Source organism: Cynoglossus semilaevis, chromosome 15 (assembly GCF_000523025.1).
Source record: "Cynoglossus semilaevis isolate Cse_v1.0 chromosome 15, Cse_v1.0, whole genome shotgun sequence".
NCBI classification, from domain to species: domain Eukaryota; kingdom Metazoa; phylum Chordata; class Actinopteri; order Pleuronectiformes; family Cynoglossidae; genus Cynoglossus; species Cynoglossus semilaevis.
In genome coordinates this window covers 5,409,422-5,430,447 of record NC_024321.1, presented here as the reverse complement: position 1 = coordinate 5,430,447, position 21,026 = coordinate 5,409,422, and the positions used below count along the sequence as shown (strand labels likewise).

General features: G+C 36.6%; 3 protein-coding genes and 1 long non-coding RNA gene across 5 annotated transcripts in view; 2 read left to right on the top strand and 2 right to left on the bottom strand.

Moving 5' to 3' along the window:
- The first annotated feature begins 567 nt into the window (after nt 1–567).
- Nucleotides 568–4,031, top strand: spmip2 (sperm microtubule inner protein 2). Its single transcript, XM_008326640.3, has 3 exons — nt 568–1,033; nt 2,031–2,260; nt 2,682–4,031. Exons 1-3 carry the CDS (start codon nt 970–972, stop codon nt 2,736–2,738), a joined length of 351 nt encoding a protein of 116 aa, XP_008324862.1. The 5' UTR covers nt 568–969; the 3' UTR covers nt 2,739–4,031.
- On the bottom strand, nt 2,978–5,844 carry LOC112488149 (uncharacterized). Its single transcript, XR_003051933.1, has 2 exons — nt 5,495–5,844; nt 2,978–4,422 (listed from the first exon to the last, which is right to left on the bottom strand). It is a non-coding gene; the product is annotated as an uncharacterized LOC112488149 (long non-coding RNA).
- A 48-nt stretch (nt 5,845–5,892) lies between these two features.
- Nucleotides 5,893–11,260, top strand: ppid (peptidylprolyl isomerase D). Its single transcript, XM_008326636.2, has 10 exons — nt 5,893–6,081; nt 7,007–7,147; nt 7,330–7,436; nt 7,586–7,774; nt 8,200–8,322; nt 8,543–8,649; nt 9,707–9,848; nt 10,100–10,186; nt 10,356–10,398; nt 10,796–11,260. The coding sequence occupies exons 1-10, from the start codon at nt 5,997–5,999 to the stop codon at nt 10,882–10,884; spliced, it is 1,113 nt and encodes a 370-aa protein (XP_008324858.1). The 5' UTR covers nt 5,893–5,996; the 3' UTR covers nt 10,885–11,260.
- The window catches only part of etfdh (electron transfer flavoprotein dehydrogenase), an 11,716-nt gene continuing 1,890 nt past the window's right edge, over nt 11,201–21,026 (bottom strand). The window contains exons 3-13 of one of the 2 annotated variants that reach the window (XM_017039442.2): nt 20,603–20,832; nt 20,282–20,363; nt 19,786–19,904; nt 19,064–19,141; nt 18,235–18,381; nt 17,795–17,935; nt 15,910–16,053; nt 15,335–15,503; nt 14,318–14,500; nt 13,620–13,841; nt 11,201–12,403 (exon numbers count right to left, since the gene is read on the bottom strand). In XM_017039442.2, coding sequence (XP_016894931.1) covers nt 12,240–12,403; nt 13,620–13,841; nt 14,318–14,500; nt 15,335–15,503; nt 15,910–16,053; nt 17,795–17,935; nt 18,235–18,381; nt 19,064–19,141; nt 19,786–19,904; nt 20,282–20,363; nt 20,603–20,832 — 1,679 coding nt within the window. In that variant the 3' untranslated portion in view covers nt 11,201–12,239. The remainder of the gene's footprint in view (nt 12,404–13,619; nt 13,842–14,317; nt 14,501–15,334; nt 15,504–15,909; nt 16,054–17,794; nt 17,936–18,234; nt 18,382–19,063; nt 19,142–19,785; nt 19,905–20,281; nt 20,364–20,602; nt 20,833–21,026) is intronic. The other variant, XM_008326637.3, reaches the window with a different exon arrangement.

Below are 21,026 nucleotides of genomic sequence, written 5' to 3'. Positions count from 1 at the left end.
CGAGTCCATTTAACAAAAAAGAAAAAGAAATTGAGCTGGGCAGGGGTGCATAGCAACGCTAAATTATGCTATTCCGCCATCTAGTGGCCAATTTGAGTAACACTCGTATAAGAGGTCTATGAAGTAAAAGAAATCGGTCTGATAACTCGTATTACATGAAAATTGGTTTCTACAATCTTAGTTATTAGTTCCAAAGTTAGTTTGGAATTATTTAATAATTAATATGATTGTTAATAAGCTTTAAAATAACACTACATTATCAGATTATTAAAGATCATTGCAGCAAATATTCATAAAACACAAATGTTATTTTCTCAACAAGTAACAAGTTCAGGGAACCTCTAAGACACCTAGGCGTCTTTATATAGGTGGTAAAAGATCAGTTCAGAGAGGACAAGACATTATTAATCCACAGTGGGAAAGTTACATTTTACAGCAGCCCTGGAAGGAGGAGACTGGAATACAGATGCATCACTAAGAACACACAAAAAAAGTAATTAACATTTGGTATGTAATAATTTTAATAATACACAGAGACACATACATAAAAAAATGTTTTGCAGACCTGTCTGCAATAAAAAAACATTTGCTTAAATGCAATAAATGTATAAATAAGAACTTTTACAATAATTACAGACTAGAGTATGAGGTGAATTGACAGTTAGAAGTTTTCACATTGTAAAATGGAATGTTTTTTATTATGAAGTTTTATTTCCTGACATTATGATCAACTAATTGAGGTAAAATGGACTTGGTTCAGTGGCAGAAAGAAACAGCCCCTGAACTTTAGAATGCAACTAGGCCACGCACACTAATGCCATGACAACTGCTGGTTGCATGACAACCGACCATGACCCCATGGACAGAGCAGACCGCTGAGCTCAAGTTATCAGTCCACAGGTGCCTACTATTAAATGCATTGACTTTGGACAAACAAAAAGATAAACCTCTACTGGGAAAAGGGCGGAAATGATGCAAAACTGTGAAACCACGGCAAGAATTCCACAGTATGGACAGAGAATGATTTTCACAGGTAAGACTGACTGAGTCACAGTTCTCTGGGGTTTTATTGTGTCATTACACTGGATGAGATAGTGAGAATGAATTGCCTATAAAAGATCAAACCTATAATAAAGCAATTTTCTAAAGTATTATATTGAGTCTGTTATAAACTGCTACTATTTTCATGACTGTTATCATTTGGGATTACTTCATGTAACAGTTAAAATGTTTCTTTTTTTACAACTCTTGAAAACAATTAAAAAAAAACGTATATAGGCATTAAAATTTAAACAATTTGCAAAATACTTTTAGAAACCATGGCAGAGTTTCTTCTGATTTGAAGTCAAATTTTTTTATACCTTGTCAAAAACAACCTATTAAACAAAGGGCACAAACAACAATCAACAGCAAATATTTAAAAATACAATGGGGTATAGATTATCCAATCAAAACAGTCAAATAAATCAGCTACTCAAAATGGAAAGCACGTACAATGTGAAATAAAACATAACGGACTTAATTGAGTCTGCGATTTAAAGGCCAGCAAATTTATCATCGCACAAGTCAAGGATCAGAGTTGTACTCAGGTTTAGAGACAGAGCAGAGACTGTAAAACAATTATGATAATAGTAGTCCATAATTATTCCATAAATAGGTCAGAGATAAGCTAACCATTTAGCTAAAATTAGCAAGTTTGCTAAAAAAGAGGGAGTTGAAAAAGATAAATAAAAAATGTATAAATACATATATATATTTTGCACATATATGAAAATATATGTGCATTGTCTAGGCTTGCTTAAAGCACAGGTAAACTGTATATGGAACTGTAACTGTATATGTTGACATACTGTATATGTACATATACAGTATATCATATATGTATATAAATATAAAGCATATTATATACATATATTGACTAAGTACTGTTGAGTGAACCGTCTTCATGTCTATACAATGTACACATTTATCTACATGTTTATTTACCTATTTATCTAGATCCACTCTTTCTTTTTAAACACTAACACAAGGCCCAGGTGGAATTGGAGACTACAGGCCCAGATCAGGTTATTTCCCCCAGTACATTGGCGTGGGCACAGCATCACCTGACGCCACAGGGGACCTGAGTTATTTGTGGCGAGCTTCACCTCAAGCTCCGCCCCCTTTACCCAGGCAGAGCTACGTAGGGGAGATTGGCTGGGGCTGGCAGTACAGTCAGCATTTAAACAGCGGGACGCTTGACAGTAATGTGCAAATCAAGGTACTATTTTATTCTAAATATATTTGCTCTTAAACACAAACATGCTTTTACAGGCATGGGTGATTGTTTAGAGGTATCGCTGTAAAAAAGATCTTTGACTAGATTCATACTTATAATATCATGGTAAGAGGTTCTGGCTTCTAATAGAGATAAATGCTAATGAATTACTCATGATTTTTTATTTCTAAAATTCAAATATGTATGGGCCTATTTACTACTTTGACTGTTATAGTTATATATATATAAAATACTGTAATGTCATAAACCAATATATTGCAATATATGGCACTCTATGTGGCAATATATAGATATATATAGATATGTAGGTATTACACTGATATTTCATACACTGCAGCTTTGTGTACATGTCAAAAAAACATTTTTCTAAATTTTTTTCAAACTGTCTGTCCTTTTTTGATAGAAGACGGAGTTTCGGACAACGCTGGAGGACAGAGTGACTCAGAGGTTTCAGGACTGAAAACACAACCCTCCCTTTTAGTGTTTTTGTGTTAAAAGTTAAAAGTTTCCATTATTCGTAATCACATTTCATTTGTGTGTGTGGTCTAGGTAACACTAGGATATTTTAAGGAAGAGTAAGATTTAGAATTAGAGTTAAAATTAAAATTAGCGCAAATGTGGGTAAGGATTAAAATTGGGCATATATTTGTAATGGTTAAGATTAGTGTATGGGGTTAGGAAATGCATTGTCTATGTGGAGTACTCACAACTCATGAAATCCTGACTGGGAGTGTGTGTGTGTGTGTCTGAATATGGCTGATTTCCTGTCTATAGCTCGGGGCTGTTTCCTTCTGCAAACATGTTGCATTATGAATGGACAGGTTGCTAACCACAATGCTGTCACTCAGCTGTCTCTAAGCGTGTCTCACACACGCACAGTCACACACAATGTTGTGCGTCTGATTGTGTATTGTGTCAATGTTCTCATGCTACAGTATAAAAAGTGCATTCACCAGTGTATATACAGTATTACTATTGTACAGTAGCTGCTGTAAAACATCTTAAACACCTGTCAATGTTTACCTTAATTTACAAAGTGTGTCTTAAAATCTTCAGTTGACCCTGACTAAATAACAAAGCAGCCAGTGTTAAAGATTTATTTAACTATGAATGTTAAACCAAAGCCTCAGATGGTATAAATACTCTGTGCTTCCTGGTCATCCTTGTATTGAGTTTTTCATAATGCAAGGATCATCTTTTTTTTTTTGCTATATGCAATATATACAATTTGGGACATTTCAAAATGCCTAATTAATTTTCTAACATTATAGTATAAGTCAGGGATTCCCTAAGTGTGGTGCGGGCAGCCCTGGGGTTCACTAGCTGCCACAAGGGGGTGTGCAAGATAAAACAATATGATGTAGCTTGGAGTGTTCGTTTAAGTGGGATTTTTCCACACAATAAAGATGTGTAAATAAACATTTCCACTGTAAAATTTGAACTCAAAAGTGGACATTTGAATTAATTAATAAATACAAGCCATATATATATGTGTGTGTGTGTTCTGGCCCTTTGAGCATGATTTAACATGGCCTCTATAATCCGGTTAGGATATAGAAGGAGGTACGCGATCAAAACAGTTTGTGAACTGCTGGTATAAGTCATGTTTTAGACCTTTATGTTTGTATCTCAACCTAAGTATGGTGCAGAACATGTGTATGGATGTGCAGACAATGGTAAGAAGCAGGTAAAGCAGATGTGCAAAATGTCCAGGCTGAAAATAAATAAGCAGCAAAAGATCAACGAATGTGTTTATTATCACACAAACCTCAACAAGGATTACCAAGTACTAAATGAATATTTCATTAATTCAAGCAAACTGCCTCTTTGATCTCTAATGAGCACTACACCCTCAAAGGGAAAATATTACTGCGTTCATTTGTCATTCTATAACTGATGAACCGTCCTTATTTCTAAACCTTAGATTTTTATTCACTTTAACTGCTAAAAAGCTAAACACAGGTTACACAGGTTAAATAGAAAGACACACATTTCCTCCAGCCACATGAAGACATTAAACATCTCACACAGGCCAGGCTTGTCACTCATTACAGATGAAGTTGTTGAAAAGGATTGCTCCCAATTTCCAGGGGTTCAAAGAATGGCTTCCTGGAATCACATCCTTCAGTGACCACTCATTCAGTCTGCACAATACAAGAACATACAAGAGTGAAAGGTCTGTAATGGGCACCTGTCTGTAAGGGTCAATAAAGAACAGTAGGAGCCTTTGACACAAATGCACAAAGCCATACTCTGAAAGAAAGTCACATCAAACCTCCCTTTTATTGTACGTCATGAAAATGTTCTTTTATTCTGTCAATCATCGTGCTGCGCTACACCACAAAACCAACAGCCTTCCACTTCATATACCGAACTATATCAGTTACAGCTACAGTTTCAGCATTTATTACTTGTCATTATTATTCATGCTTGGTACTTGCATGCTTTTTATCACTCATCTTCATGTCTTCATCAACAACAGTCATTCTCAAGCATTTTATCATTCCCAATGTGTTTTCATCATCTGTGCTTACTGTCTGATACCGTATTAGAGGCTCATGTTTACACCGAGTAGTAGTTTACTAGTTGCCTACAAACAGTAAATTATTAATGTGGTCTCGATCCTCCCTATTTCTTTTTTATTTCCTTGTAATGTATTTTCCTGCTTCAGATGGTTCAGTGAGATGATTGAAATACCCATATGACAAGGCCCGTGAACTGGTTTCATCCGGCTCTCATATGGATGTGAATATATATTCCCTTGTCAAATCTCACCTCTCACAATTAAAAGTGTTTTCGCTGTTACACTCAATCGTACAGGGACATTGAAAACTGATACAAAATGCTGCAACTGATACAAAATGCTGCAATTAGAAATGTACAAGGCAGTTTAGGGATTAAATCATACATTTCAGCTGCAATGTTGATTTTTCTTTGTCAAAAAATATCAGGAAAAAATGACAGAACAAACAGAACAAGATAGCAGACGATGGCACTGAAAATGAAACATAGTTTAAATGGGGATTTCTACTTTGGTGAGTAGTATAGAAAGACTTTAATTAGTAAAATTTTAGTATTTTTTTTCTTTTAAAAACTTTTCTGGGTGTTGAAAAATAAATGTACGTGTTTATACCTCTGGGGTACATACCCATGTAGGCAGCGTTCAAAAACTAAATATGTTTTAATTATTAATTTGATATTATAGCAGTAACGTACCTTGCTAATCCTGAAACTTGAGGTTTAGTTTGGAGAAAGAGGAAACGACTCAAGACAGGGTGATGAGCTGGAGGTGGCAGAGATGCTTATTAGAGGTAACTCCAAAGCCAACGATCTGTTTCTAGAGCTACTGTACTATAGTTTAAAGTCAGGCAGCTACTTCCAATTTCTATAAATGTGCGACTCATAATGAGTACGTTGTAGTGTATTGTGAAAACTCTTACCGGAAGTCAACTATAAACCGATCTGGCCAATGGCAAATGTTTTTGTTAAATTTGCTGAGCTATATATTATTATTTGTAATTGTGGTAAAATGCTATATATATATATATATATTATAAGTCGACACATTTGCTTTTTATTTTTTCTTTGCTGCTGCTTCGAAGATTGTTTTATTTTGAACGAATCATTTCCGGAAATCCTTTAGTTTGGTTGAGCCGGCGTTGTGCGAGGCAAGCCTGTCCAGTTATTGCAATTTATTAAAACCACCTCTATCTCAAAAATGTCTCACGAAGTACCATCTAACAAACCCTCAAACCCTGAAAACCCCCGAGTATTTTTGGATGTAGACATCGGTGGAGAACAAGGTTAGCATTTATTTTCCATTAAAGTCAGTCAAAAGCCTACTATAGGCAGTTAGCAGTGTTAGCTTAGCACCTTCTGGTACTTTCTACAGCCTTCTTAATGTTGGACTATTTTAATAGTGGACTACCAGACGTATAATTTTAAAATGTTGTAATTGTTAAACTTATACTTGATTGTCTAATTATTTACAAACGTTTGCATTAAATAAATTTAAAATATGTTAAAGAGCTGATTCTGTGACTATAGAACCACGTGTGGCTGGACGTACAAGACAAGATGTACAAATCTATCCATTGTTACCGTTACTGCTACTACTGTGATATAACTGTCTTTTGTAACAGATACATTAACTTATTTATGTAATTTATTATTCACCGTATTATTATAGGTGTGACACAAGTATGCAGAAATCGCGAGGATATTTTAACTAGTTTTTCATTTATTAACCACACGCTCGATTTTTCTTCATTATTTTTAGGTTTGTCGGTTAGAGCAACTGAAATGTTTTTTGCATTTATATCCGTCTTAATCAAATGTGTTTTGCAGTTATATACTCTGATTCAGTGTTTTTGCTCTACCTAAGGATAACTTCTTCCATTTTGCTGCAGATCTTTAGTAATTCTGGTAACCTTCAGTCATCTCTGCGTTTTAGTTGGCATGTAATGGAATATTACTTAACTGTCACTTAATTAGAACCTACATAGCACTTTCAGAATTTGTGTGTCTAGTGTTGCTTTCAAAAATTAGGTGAAGACGTTGTCTGCAACAATATTATTTGGTAAGCTCTCAAGATAAACATGTTTATCATTTTGACAGTCCTCTGAAATTTGTGCGTAAAAAAGATTCTTCTATCTTTTATTTTACAGAAATTCTCAGTTCTTTCGCACAAGACTATAACACAGAGATTGTTGTTTTGTTTGTCCACAGCTGGTCGAATTGTTCTGGAGCTGTTTGCTGACATCACCCCCAAGACTGCAGAAAACTTCCGTGCTCTCTGCACTGGAGAGAAAGGAACGGGCAAATCCACTGGGAAACCATTACACTTCAAAGGATGCCCCTTCCACAGAAGTAAATGACTTCTGCATATGTGGCATACAACACATTCATTTTGTGCAAAAATATGTGTACTGTGCAGCATTATTGTCAATGCAAAATAGTTATTTAGTTAATTATTTAGATGAGTAGTTTAAAAAACTAACCATGTTGACAAATTAGTGTATTTTATTTATTTATTTATTTATTTATTGCAGTTATCAAACAGTTCATGATTCAGGGAGGTGACTTCTCCAACCAGAATGGTACCGGTGGTGAGAGCATATATGGGGATAAGTTTGAAGATGAAAACTTTCACTACAAGGTAAAACTCCATAACATATTAACTTCAAATGTGAACCATTTTCAGCAGCCCTTTGAGTAATGAAGTTATAAATGTATTATGACATACTATTTCCGCATTCTAAAGACAAGGATGATCCCCCGCCCCCTTTTTTTCCCCCCTCAATGCAGCATGACAAAATGGGTTTGCTAAGCATGGCCAACGCTGGGCCAAACACCAACGGTTCACAATTCTTCATCACCACTGTTCCTACACCTCACCTAGACGGAAAACACGTGGTCTTTGGACAAGTGTTGAAAGGGATGGGGCTGGTAAAAATACTGGAAGAAATTGAAACCAAAGATGACGCCCCTGTGAAGGTAAAGTATTCCTTGTGCTGAAACAAATTTTTACTTCAGATGCTAGATTGTACTACAGTTATGTTTTCATTATTTTAAATATAAAATACAACGTAGAGTGTTTAAATCTGACCTGAGTCTGTCTTGAGTTGCTGAAGGTGGTTAGAAATTAAATTTAATTAATTAATTTTCTTTTGTTTTTTAAGATTAAAAACTGTAATAATTTAAGTATTTCAGTTCAGCTAACTCAATATGTGTCATGTGTAAAAATGGTGGACTGTTATCAAGTAAAAAATCAACATCATACTGACCTTTCTTTGTTTGATTTCTGTAATTGGACTCAGACATCCAACTATCAGTTGGCCTTTAAGCTACATAACCAATACCCTATAAATATAGATTGTGTTTGTGCTATTGACACTTTTCCATGATATCTGCCTTTGCAGTCATGTGTCATAGCAGACTGTGGTGAGCACAAGGATGGAGACAGCTGGGGCATCGCACCCAACGATGGATCAGGGGACGTCCACCCTGACTTCCCTGAGGACTCTGACATCGACTTCAAAGATGTAAGAAATAATCAGATCTTTGACCTCCACACCAATACAATTTAGTTTTTCTCAAGGCTTCAGAATTAGACTACAATCTCTATAATTTCAAATTTCAGCCTCAGCTCCTAACTCGGGCTTGATCAAGTGCTAGAGATATTATTGTAAAAGACAAATTCAGTGTTAATTAGATACTCTTTTTATTGCTAAGCTACAGTCTCCTGTTCCATTTTGTTCTCAGGTTGACAAAGTATTGCCCATCGCTGAGGATTTGAAGAACATTGGGAACACCCTGTTTAAGAATCAAAACTGGACAGCTGCTGTCAACAAATATAGCAAAGCTCTCAGGTCAGTGAAAATTCAGCATTAAAAAGGTAGTTTATTTTTACTTTTGTAGTTTATTCACTTTTGAATGTAAGCAGGGCCTTGCGTAATAAAAGATGTTGACCCTACAGTGTTTTCACATTTCCCTCAGACCATCCTTGAAAAATCTGATTACACCCACACATTAGAATAAAATGAAGACTGGCACGCAGAGAGTTGTATGAAACTTTAATTACTTTTTAAACAAAAATATTTTCTCATATTTGCATATTCTGTTCTGTGTAGACTTTGAGTCTACATAAAATATGCTAATTTTCAGATCCCTTTTTGAACAATAGACAATGTAGGGTTGACATGCAAACAACTAAACAACATAACTGTTATTTTCTGATGGGTAATTGAGCTACAAGCCATGCAGTGCAGGTATACCATAATTTTTAATCCCTTCCATTTCTACTATTTCTGTTAATTAAAACTAGTTTTTTTTTTTTTTAAATCATAAACCTATTAATACAACATTTTGATTGTTTTTAAATACTGTTATCAATGCATTATTATAATTATTTATCAACCAACAGAATACTATGCATTTTTCAAGCTTAGATGATGGAATCTTCTGATTAAACTGCTCATGTGGTCACTCTGTGGTTCACTGTTACAGCTTTTTATGAAAGACATATTTAAGAGTGACACTTTTATGACTGTCATAATGGCAGCAGATCAGTGAAGTAACATTAAACGGGTTGTTCACTGATCATTAATAAAAATAAAACTGTAGACATATCCTTTTAACACATTCAAACATTCATTAAGTGCACTTCCTTAAAATCTATTCTTTTGCCCTTGATGGGACGTGACCAGGCACAACAGCTGCCGTAAGGCCATTAACATTTCTGCTAATTAACCAAGCTGGTCTGTTGGTCTATTGAATCCCAATGTAAAATGGCTGTAATGTATAGCGTGGAGCCCCAATGCTTATTAAGTGGAGCTCAGTTAATTGACAGACCACCACCAATATTGTTCTCTACGTCCAATCCTGCTTCATGACAAAGCTTATTTCTGACTGTTAACTTCTCTGCAGGTATTTGGAGGCTGGTGGAGAACAGCTGGAAGAAGAGGCACAAGAGAAGCTAAAACCTACAGCCCTCAGCTGCTTCCTTAACACGGCAGCCTGCAAGCTGAAGATGCAGCAGTGGCAGGAGACTGTGGACAGCTGTGATGAGGTGATGCTGACCACAGCCCAATGTTAACACTACCAACAATATAGCAAGACTATTGTGCCAGTTAAGCATAGCCTATATTAAGTTAGTTACAATTCTGCATAAAAGCTAATGATTAGTGGAAAATCAGGAAAAACAGCTCGTTATAACATTTAACAAAACTGGCCTGTAAATGTAGCTAAACTAAAAGATGAATCTGGTAAAAAATAATGGAACAGAATTTTATTTCTGACATCTGTGTGTTTCTGATACAGGCCCTGGAAGTGGATCAATCTAGCACTAAAGCACTTTTCCGTAGAGCCCAGGCCTGGCAGGGCTTAAAGGAATACAGCAAAGCCATGGTAATGGCCTTAAAACTTCCTTCCTTGGAATGTTGACAAATTTAAATGTGTTTCCGAACAAGCTGCACAAAAATGTAGTTATTTCTTTAGAAATCCGAAGTGAGGCACGTTAAATGTGGAAAAAAAGAGCTCTTCCTCTTAATTTGATTTTCTTCCTCCTCTTCTACAGGCTGATCTGAAGAAAGCTCAGGGATTCACACCAGAAGACAAAGGTTAGCAATAACAATTACTGACTGTGATGGTAGTTCACACTCTGGGGTTTTCAGCTAATTAGCACATTTGCTGTTGCTGATGTTCAAACGTAGAAGCCAAAAGGTTTAGTGACCTAGGTGTGTGACCAACAAGGGCTTCAGTCTATGAGAATCAACCATTCTATTTTGATTTAAGATTCCACAACAATTAAACTGATGCTACAAATAGCCAACAATAGTTAACAGTATGGCCTGCAGTGCTGTGTTTATGCACCAACACTTGTGGTGCACAAGCATTATTTTTGCAAATTAGTAGCAAACAGTTTCAGTTGTTACAAGTCAACTTATAACAACTGAAACACTGTTACACTTCAGATTTCAGATATTTGAATATTTGGCGATTTGTGTTCCTCCACAGCTATCAGTAACGAGATGAAGAGAGTGCAGCTGAAAATCCAGGAGGAGAAGGAGAAAGAGAAGAAGATCTATGCTAAAATGTTTGCTTAAGTATGTCACCTGACAAAATTAATTTCTTATTTATCAATAATGCAACAACATGCCTGCAGGTAATAATGTGCACTGACTATATTTGAACAGTCTGTATGTCAATGAAAACATGCAGTAATTTTACTTGATGTCTTCTGTCAGGGTTCCCTCTTGGGACTTCACTGTATCGTGCTGAAGAAATAAAATGTGTTTTCAATAGTCTTGGTTCTGACAAGGTTGTTCACTGTAATGAGTACATGGAGTTTTAGAGGCACAGACCACTGTCACTGTTCTTTCTGCATGTTGGTTCAGTCAAGGCCTCAATTCACACATAGTCACAGTCTGTCCATTTGTTTTATTATGCTTTGTACAAAGATCAATAAATCAAAATACAGCACTCAAGTGTTCTTCGTTCATAAGTTTGTACAACGATGTTAATATGGATTTAATCAAGTGATGTTGAAGTAGGTCAACAACTGTCCGTTGCTGTTTTTGGATATAACTTTGTGCAAGTTCACGATTATATGGTAAGATAAGTTGTCATTCATCGCAATTACTGGTTTCAAATACCCATAAGGAGTCCTAAGTACTCCCATGATGTATGACTATAGAGTTTCCTCTTAAAGGGATTCCTTTTAAATGTCTCTGCTAATGTGCATTGTTAAATTTATTGCGAAAACATTGACCCATTAGTATCAGAGTCAGTGATGCCTCAATTATAAACCCTACACAGACACACAAAAGTACTTAACATTATTATAATTAACATAATTTAATTTACTTGGTCAGAAATTTGAAAGGGAACACATCTCATGCAGAGTTATTTCCAATACCAGACACCGGTAGCTGTGTGACCACATCCATTTGTTCTACGACACATTATCACCACTAATTCAGCCAGGGCTGACAGTAGAGGCCTAGATCACCATTTTTATGTAAGGCAACATAGACTGATATGAACACTGTTTTCTAATGCAAACAGTAAATATTTGTATTATTGTTAAACACATCACTATATGTGTGTTTCCAAAAATAAAATGTACGCTTCATTACACGTCTAGAATTAAATATATTAGCTTTTACGGTCCGTTGAAAACATTGAAAAAAAACAGACGATTCAAACAGTTCTGAATGCCAATTCTGTGGTTATAAGAAAATTGATTATTTATTCTGACTTGACAGTTTCTTCCTAAGTTTGGTTTCAGTGTTTTATAATAAAAAACATGATTTTTATTATTAGCAACATAGTTGTTCCTCTGTTTTGCACTTGAAGACATTTGTGATCCTCAGTAATTCTGTAACGTGTCAATGTTCATACTTACAGTTATCATTTCACACAGAAGGCTGTGAAGGGCAAAAACCAAAATCCTTGAGATTTACATTCCGTTGTACGCAGGTCCGCCGCCGCCTTCAGGAACGACCCAGTTGATGTTCTGACTGGGATCCTTAATGTCACAGGTCTTACAGTGGACACAGTTCTGAGCATTTATCTGCAACCTCATCCCATCTCCAGCGTCAGTGGGGACGTACTCATACACACCTGCAAAAATATTTGGGAAAAAGTAATTTTTTCAAGTTTTAATGACAAAACATCTGGGACATAGAAAATAACTAAATTGTTGCAGTGTTTATGAAGGAGTGGGTGATTTATAGAACTCTGTTACATGAACTAATTAAGTTCGGAGCGAGTAGATCAGTGAGGTGGAAACAGCAGTTTGATGAACAATTTCATCACACACACACACACAGTGTTGGTTTATTATAGTGATATTAATTCTGGAGTGACTAGAGTTTATCTCTCGGTGGAGATTCATGTCACAACGTGTCTGGCATCAGCAATGTGGAATTATCCGACTGGTGAGTTTACATTTGTCTTGAATTGCTGACAGTGAGAAAAAGGCTGTTTACATGAAACCATTAAGACGATTTCCTTAAGGCTAACGGATTCCCGATCGTATCATAACAGTGGCTTTAAATAAACATATTTTGAGAAGAATTACTATTAACACCAACTTTTTCCACATCTCTCAAGACAATCTGATTTAGCAACACTTTATTATTGCCCAGTAGTTCCCAAGTGGAGGTGGACCCACCCAGGGGGCACACTGAGGCAAAAAAGGTCAGTGGGGAAATTGCACCAACCTCTATATTTCACTTCCTTCTTAAAAAGAAATTACACTGTTTTACAAAAAGTTCAATGAAGTTTTAAAGCAAAAGCTGTGGCAGTGTCAACATGAAGGGCTTGACAATAGTCAATAGTCATTGACAAAATGCAGAGCGCTGCAGAAAATGTTTTCGGACCACGGTTGTAGGCTATGGTGCTATGTTGTGCTACTGACTTAACTAGGCCGGCATGTTCTCTTCTCTTTACTGCATGTATATTTTTGGATTCCCAATTTTTACAGTTGGTAGAACAATCAAAAAACACAATAATCATCTTATCTGGCAACTCAGATACTCTGCAAGAACCAAGGATTTTGTCTTTCCTGGTACAGAAGGTGCTGTCGGTGGATGTCACTGTCGTAGTAATTAGAGGAATGAACTTTGCTCTTGTTCTTGTTCTTGCCTGGTATTAATCAGAGCCACGGCAACTTATAATATGATTAGAAATGTAAAAAAAATGTCTTTGTGGTGACAATGCATTTCAGAATTTAACAAACTTCTCCCCCATTTTAAACACATTATTATTGATCATAGGCATAATTTTAGAAAAGAGCTGACACCCTTTGTGGGTAAATAAATTACACAGGCGTTACCTGCAGGGCAGAAGCGCTGCTCAGGCCCATCGTATATGGACAAATTGCTGCTGACCGGAACACTGTCATCCCTCAGGGTCAGATGCGGTGGCTGGTCCCCCTCGTGATTGGTGCCGCTCAGAGCCACTGAGGACAGCAGGTCAAAGCTTATCTTGCCATCGGGTTTGGGATATTCGATCGGCGTGCAATCTTTGGCTGGTTTCAGCTGGTGTGCATCAAGGCCTGGGGCAGATGTAGTAAATGCAGTGAGAAAATGTTCATTTCTGCTGTTGCTGCCGAGTCTAGATAACCTCATAAATCACCGACAGGTAACCTAGCAGCGCTGAGCTTCTGTTTCAGGAATAGAGATAAATGTGCAGAGCGTTTTTTCTTTGACATCAAACTTGAGTGGTACATTTTTTTTTTGCTTCTCAGAGAATGTACTCTTTATTAGACATTGTTTCAAATACAATACAGAATGTAAAGAGAAATATAGAAAGCTGGCAATTGTCACAATTTGTATTTTTTATTAGGATTATTTACAATAGGACAGGACTCATTGTTAGAACTCACTCCTTATTCCTCCATGTTGTCACCACATACAACAACCAACATCAGACTGGCTATACCCCAATTCAATCCAAAGCTCTTTTTAATTCCTGAAACTTAAACGCTAAGATTGTTTTTAATAAACCCATGAAATACTGTCAAACACTCACCTCTGTGTTTCAGTGTCCATGGCTCTTTCCCACGGAGGATCCAGTAGAAAATGCCGGTGTACACCATGCCGCCGTAGAGGCCAAAGTAATTGTGAAACGACGGCCTGATGTTTCTAACCGAATGAAGTTCCTTCCAAATCCATGATTTCTTTAGGTTCTCAGCATATTCAGGCACATGGAGCCCTAGGAGGAAAAAATGGAGTTAATGTCAGCTTTTGTCACTCTGGAAAAATTCTAAGAACATTTACATCATCTTCCACTGACAGTTTGTTTATCTTCAATTGTTTAAAATTTCTTGCAGCATAAATTGTACTCTATTCACTGCGGCAGCATAAAGCATAAATTGCAGCATAAATTGTACTCTATTCACTCTGATCAATACTGAGTGATGTAAGAGTCTGGCTTTGGTATAATTCAGTTCAGTTCAATGCCTGTTGATTTGCAGTAAAGCAGATAATATGATTGATGAGGGTTTTTTTTTCCCCAACAGAGGAACCATAAGAAATACTGAACTTGTAAAGGGTCAGATTTAGGCAGGATTACAATCATTAGGTAGTGACATGTAACAGGCTGTGTGGTAAATTACATTTTTTAAGTTTTTAAAGTTAATTAGATATGGCTAGTGCACACTAATAAAATCCATGGCCTTTTGTGTAAAGAAAACACATGCTGTGGAAAACAATGTTTTTTTTAATGCCTATAAAGCAATAACTAACTAAACTCAATTCTTAAATATTCACTTACTTGGATATCAAGTATAACGTATACAAAAACATTATTTTATATCATACCTGAAAAAATAAAATTAAAAAGAATTAAATATCTTGGTCATTATGTCTCAAGTTAAGTAAATCCCTGATTATCTATCTTCCAAGTCAATTACTCTAAATTCTTTGTCAAGTAATTTGAGTAGTGACACAAGTCACCTCGAGGTCCAAGTCTCAATGACTTCAGTCCCGATCTACACTAAACACGACCCACCACTTTCCACATCTTAGGTTAATTTAATTTCAGTACCTATCGTATCAGAATGTGGCTCTTCAGCGATCACTTTGGGGAAAATGGCCTCAGCTGCCAACATGCCACTCTTCATGGCCGTGTGAGTTCCCTTTATTTTTGGGACATTCATGAAACCTGGGCTGCAGCCAACGAGCAGCCCTCCAGGAAATGTCAGCTTTGGGATTGACTGGAGAGGAAGAAGGTATTGTATTAAACTGCACATTGTCAGGTTTTGTTCTGATGTCATTAATTGATGTTTATCCTATTTATGTGTGAACAATGATGTAGTTCCTGACTGTTGCAGTTTACTGCTTCGCCACCAGAAATTATGCTAGAGTTATTAATACTGATGTTTTTTCCCTGCATTTTTCTTCAAAAAAAAACAAACAAAAAACAAACAAACAAACAAAACAAGATATCACCATCCAAGTCTGTAGGTGTATATCCAAATAGTATGCCCTATATTCCTTTACATGGCAGTTACAGTCTTTAACTTTTCTTTGGCAATCACATTTTCACACATCTGTAAATTTTAGTTGCACTGAGCTTTTCTTATCTCATGCAAATGTCAAACTTTATCCAGTCACTGATACCTGAAATCCTCCCTCATTCAGGGCCCTGGCTCCATATGCAATTCTGTGACCTCCTTCTAGAGTAGGTGCAATAAATGGGTGGTGTTTCCAGCGCTGAAATTCTCTGAAAGGGCTGAGATACGGGTTGGAGTAATCGAGACCAACCTGTGGGAAGGAAAGGTTAATGATTAAATTCAAATCACTTCACAGGAGTCTAAAGCCAAGTTTACATCAGGTTTAGCTCAGACTTTGAGTGGGTGGATTACGAGGCTAACTGTTTTATAGAAGCTTGTGACAGCTGCTAGGGGAAGAATCTTTTCTTAGAACACAACAGATGATTATCAATGGGAAGTTGCAGGAGGAAGAGGAGAGGGGTTTGAAACCATAGATCATAGTGACATCGCTATTATAAGCTAAGAGGCAGACAAGAACCTCAGATAAATCTGTCAGCTTTCCTCAAGTGTGTTATACTTATAGGCAAGCAGGTTTATCACAAGGTAAAAAAGCAGTGGTAGACTAAAAAAGCTTTAATGAATATATCTTTATTATAACATCCACAGGTCATGTTTAGCATTTGAACTGCAAAAAAGAAAAGAAAGTACCTTTGTTTTATAGATCAAAACCTGTGTAAAATCTTCAATACTAACTACAGTTCTTTGAAAATGGAAATATCTTAAGTCCTGGACAACGTTACCAAAGTGGGGGGCACAGATTTATTACAGAGTGAGGGAGCAGGTCAAATTATTTAAAAAACATTTTTGCACCACAGTGGGAAAAAAAATCACTTATTTGCTATTTCAATCCATTACTTTAGTGAGAATACCCCTTCAAGTGTTCTAATCAAAGTTCAGAGGAGTGTTGAACCAATATCTGTGAATATGTCAATGTGGAGAATGGGAGGGGTGGGGGATGCACAGCAAGTGAGTCTCTCCTGGATTAAGAAAGCAAGTGGAAAAATAAATTGGTTTGTGTCATTGCAAGTACAAATCAACATTATGTTTTTGGTGCTGTACTGTGCTAGGAAAAACATTTGTCTGTTAAAGCAAGTGTGTCGAATTAAATCCATTTCCTCACTTTATTAAACTTCAGAATATGCATCTCTCCCAAAACCGGAGACCGGTGATTAAATGTGTATCAGGGGTCACGGCTGAGGCGTAACAAATCTGGCTTTACAATCATGGATGACTAAGGCTTGTTTGAAGGTTATCCTCGGCAAAGTATAACAGCGGTGCCTAAATTATGAAGACATTAAACTGTCTTTTTTTAAAGCAAATGCAGCAGCTCTGAATCGTATTAAAAACTCTGACCACATCTCCATTCCTGAGAACCTTGTCTCTAGTTATACTTTTACAGAACATAAACATGTCTACATGAATGCAATATAATCACATTAATTACCAGTATGTTGACCAATGATTTACACAAAGCATTTTTTTTTATAGAATCTTTATGTTCTTTATGAAAATGGTAATTTGAATTAACCTGGTTGTTTCCAAAGGTTTTCTGCAGAAATATTCACTGCTGTCATTGCTTTGAAAACTCTATAGAACTTTAATTAAAGTACTGTTATTTATTCATGAATCATTTTTGGGAGTTTTCTCCCTAGCATTGTCAAATGTGTGTCTGGTGTGTGATTAACCACGTTACACAGGTTTATAGGATGGTCTAGGTTAGGTCTAGTTCTCCAAATACTCAAATTTAGGAATTTTGTCCCAATGAATGAAAATATATTTCTAAATTTCTAAACAATTACTTAACAAACCAAGTGATTAGTTACGGCATTTACCACAAGATGCTAATTCCCTTTTTAGAGATGGAATATTTTTGAGGTCATTCACAGGCTAACATTCAGCTGTCAGAGCAGTTTAAAAAAAATCTGCTAATGAAAATTACTGACGCAACTCACCACAAAGCCCAGAGCCACCAGTGGTTCTCCTTCATTCAGGTGATACAGAAATGACCCTCCATATGTGTGCCTGTTCAGGGGCCAACCTACGGAGTGCTCCACTCTGCCCGGCCTCCACTTCTTCTCATCAATTGACCACACCTGGAAAGAAGTAAAACAAAGTGGAGGGAAAAGTTCGATAAAAGAAGTAATTAGCCTAGCTACAAATACCCGAGGCAGTTGGTGTTTTCTTGACACAGTAACAACATGCTATAGTGCATAGACTATAATTACAATAAGTTTAAGCACTGCAGTTTATGCATGAAGCAAGGTGTTGACAGGTCACTTCTATTGTATAAGCAATGGTGAGTCTCTACAGGAGACAGCCCAAACAAGAAGAGGAGCATTAAGGATAAGGAATCCAAACTGGGCCACTTGTAGAAGTACAATGACCGGTTTACCTCCTTCAAGCCGATCGCATAGGTCTGAGGCTCACAATTCTCTCTCAGGTTGAATTTATTGTAAAGTTGCTTGGCTAAGTGGCCATGACAGCCCTCTCCAAACAACGTGATCTTGGCGTGGAGCTCCATTCCCCTTTCAAAGACATCCTAAAACAGCAGAGACAGCAGAGTATTCTGTAGATTACGGAACACAAGTATTGTTAGATTTCTTTCTCCCTATAAAAGAAAAATAAACGGTCAAAATTGGTTTTAATTAAAAAAGAAAAGCACTTGGTCTGAACCAATCATTGCATTTTAACGATGTATGAGTTACAACCTCTGATTATTTTTGTCTTATAAAGAACAGCTCAATCTACACACCATCCTGTGAAATCCAGGGGCTAATTTACAGTAGCAAAGCTGAATGCGGAATAGATTCATTAGCAGCTTCCAGAGAACCTGGGAGACTGGAGGCAACAGGACACAAGGACAGAGGATAGACAGACTTTTCACCTCAAATACAACAACAAAGTTACTTTTCTTTTTTCCTGTCACTTTGAAAGCTTCAAGGACACAGAGCTACATTTTAATGAATGAATTTTGTGTGCAACATCTGTCAGCATCACTTTAATTATGAATGATAAAAAAACATTAACTCTTTCACACACAATCAACATAACTCTTACATAAATCAATGTATGTTTTCAAGCTGTGTTTGTCCTTATAGTTAAGCTGACACAGAAGTCTAAACAGCAGCTAGGGTCACAATGATATGTAAAAGCATCTATTTTGTAAGCATTAAAGAGCAGCAAAGAAGTTGTATTATTTTTTTTATGTAAAGGAACAGTACCTTTGGTGAGCCATCCTTAGAGATGCCTACATCATTAGTGGCGATTCCCTTTACACTTCCATCTTCATGAAACAGGACCTTGTTATAAGCAAAGATACAAACTCAATGTTAATAGGAGAACCTGGGAAGTAAATGAACAGGGAAAATGTATTTTATCAAATAAATGAATGTGAATACACTGGAAGACTGAACACTGAAGTATTATAGGATTTCTTTTGTAACTTCAAGGTCATTTAGATACTTTTCTTAACATCCCTCTACTTCTGGTTTAACCTTTCCATCGCACACATTGAAAAGTGGCCATGACTAACTGGATTTAAATTGTAGAAACATTTGTTGAAAATATACACTACGAATCAGTGATTATCAACTGGTGAAAATCCAATCTGGCCTACGATTAGACTCCAAAACAAACATCAAATAATAATGTGATTTTTACTTAATTTTATTTGAGTGTCTGCCCAGAAAAAATCTGGCACTCAAATATACATAGTTAGTGACCATTGCAAAAAATTATTGCACTGTTGTGAGTGGTCCTTTATGAAATGTTTTTTTATTGTTGCTTATAAATAAATAAAAAGAGACACTATTCACATCATTTTTGACTGTGTTTCAAAGATAATGGGGGGTAATAACATCCCAATTTAAGATGAAATGGAAAATTCAAAGGGTCTGAAATGAATACACTGCTGGGATGTAACGATATTCAGAAAAGACCTCACCTCAGATGCAGCATAACCAGGGTACAGCTCCACCCCGAGCTCCTCTGCCTGCTCACCCAGCCAGCGAACCAGGTTGCCCAACCGCACTATGTAGTTACCATGGTTCCTCATAGGCAGACCTTCACAGAACCATTACTAAAATTAGAAGCTGAGGTGACAGATGCACTTCCATATGTGACAAAGGATGTGTTTAAATTCTGTATATTGATAATTGATTAATTCAACATAAATGCTTCATCTACACCAAGGACTAAAAAGAGCAAGGTCTCAGGGCAAATTACCTTTGAAATAGCTAAATAAAAAATATGGTAAGGGGTTTTAATGTCCTATAAATATTAACAACTTGATTTCACAAAAATTATAGCTCACTTTCTGCAGTAAACTGCAAACGAACCACACTAGAATTGTTTATCTATTACGTGACACGAGAGCCAACAACAGTAATTCACATTAAATATGTACAATAACCTAGGTCACTCAGCAATATTGTATTTACCTGGCAATATGGGGACAGGGATTCTGTGTTTCTCTGTTAAAATGCTGAAAATATCTTCTGTCACTGGAGTGTTTAAAGGGGCCTGAAACGAAACAGTAATAGGAGTTAAGACTAAAGAGGAACATAATATAGATTTTGGATTTTCTGTATGATACTGTAAAGTGTACTGTGTCCAACTATAAACAAACAATGTCAATAGTAGTGTTTGCTATGATGTCAATTTAAAAATATCCCTTTGCTGCAGAAAATACAACATGGTTGTCATGATTGTCAATTTGTTGTTAGGCAATGAATTGGAAACAGTATTGAACAAGATCTTACGCCTCTTTCTTTCCAATCAGGAAATAGTTCAGCGAGTGCACTGGGCTCCAGACAGGCTCCGGACAGTGTGTGCGCTCCAATCTGGGAGGCCTTCTCCACCAGACACACTCGTAACTCCTTCTCCTGCTCATTAGCAAGCTGTTTCAGGCGGATGGCTGCTGAAAGACCTGCGGGACCCCCACCTACTATAACTACATCTGCCTCATCCGCAAACCTCTCCATTTCGATCCCTGGCATTCAAGAGGAGATCAAAGGAAATAAATCAATAACTCTTCCAAAGAAACAACAATGCATCACACATGAATTGGAGAGCACTGATGATGGGGTTGACAATACTTCAGTGTGGACGCTATTGTGCCTTGTGTGTTATAATCCGGCTTCTGCTTAGTGTCTTTAAAGTAGAATAGGGCAATATCATTTGTCA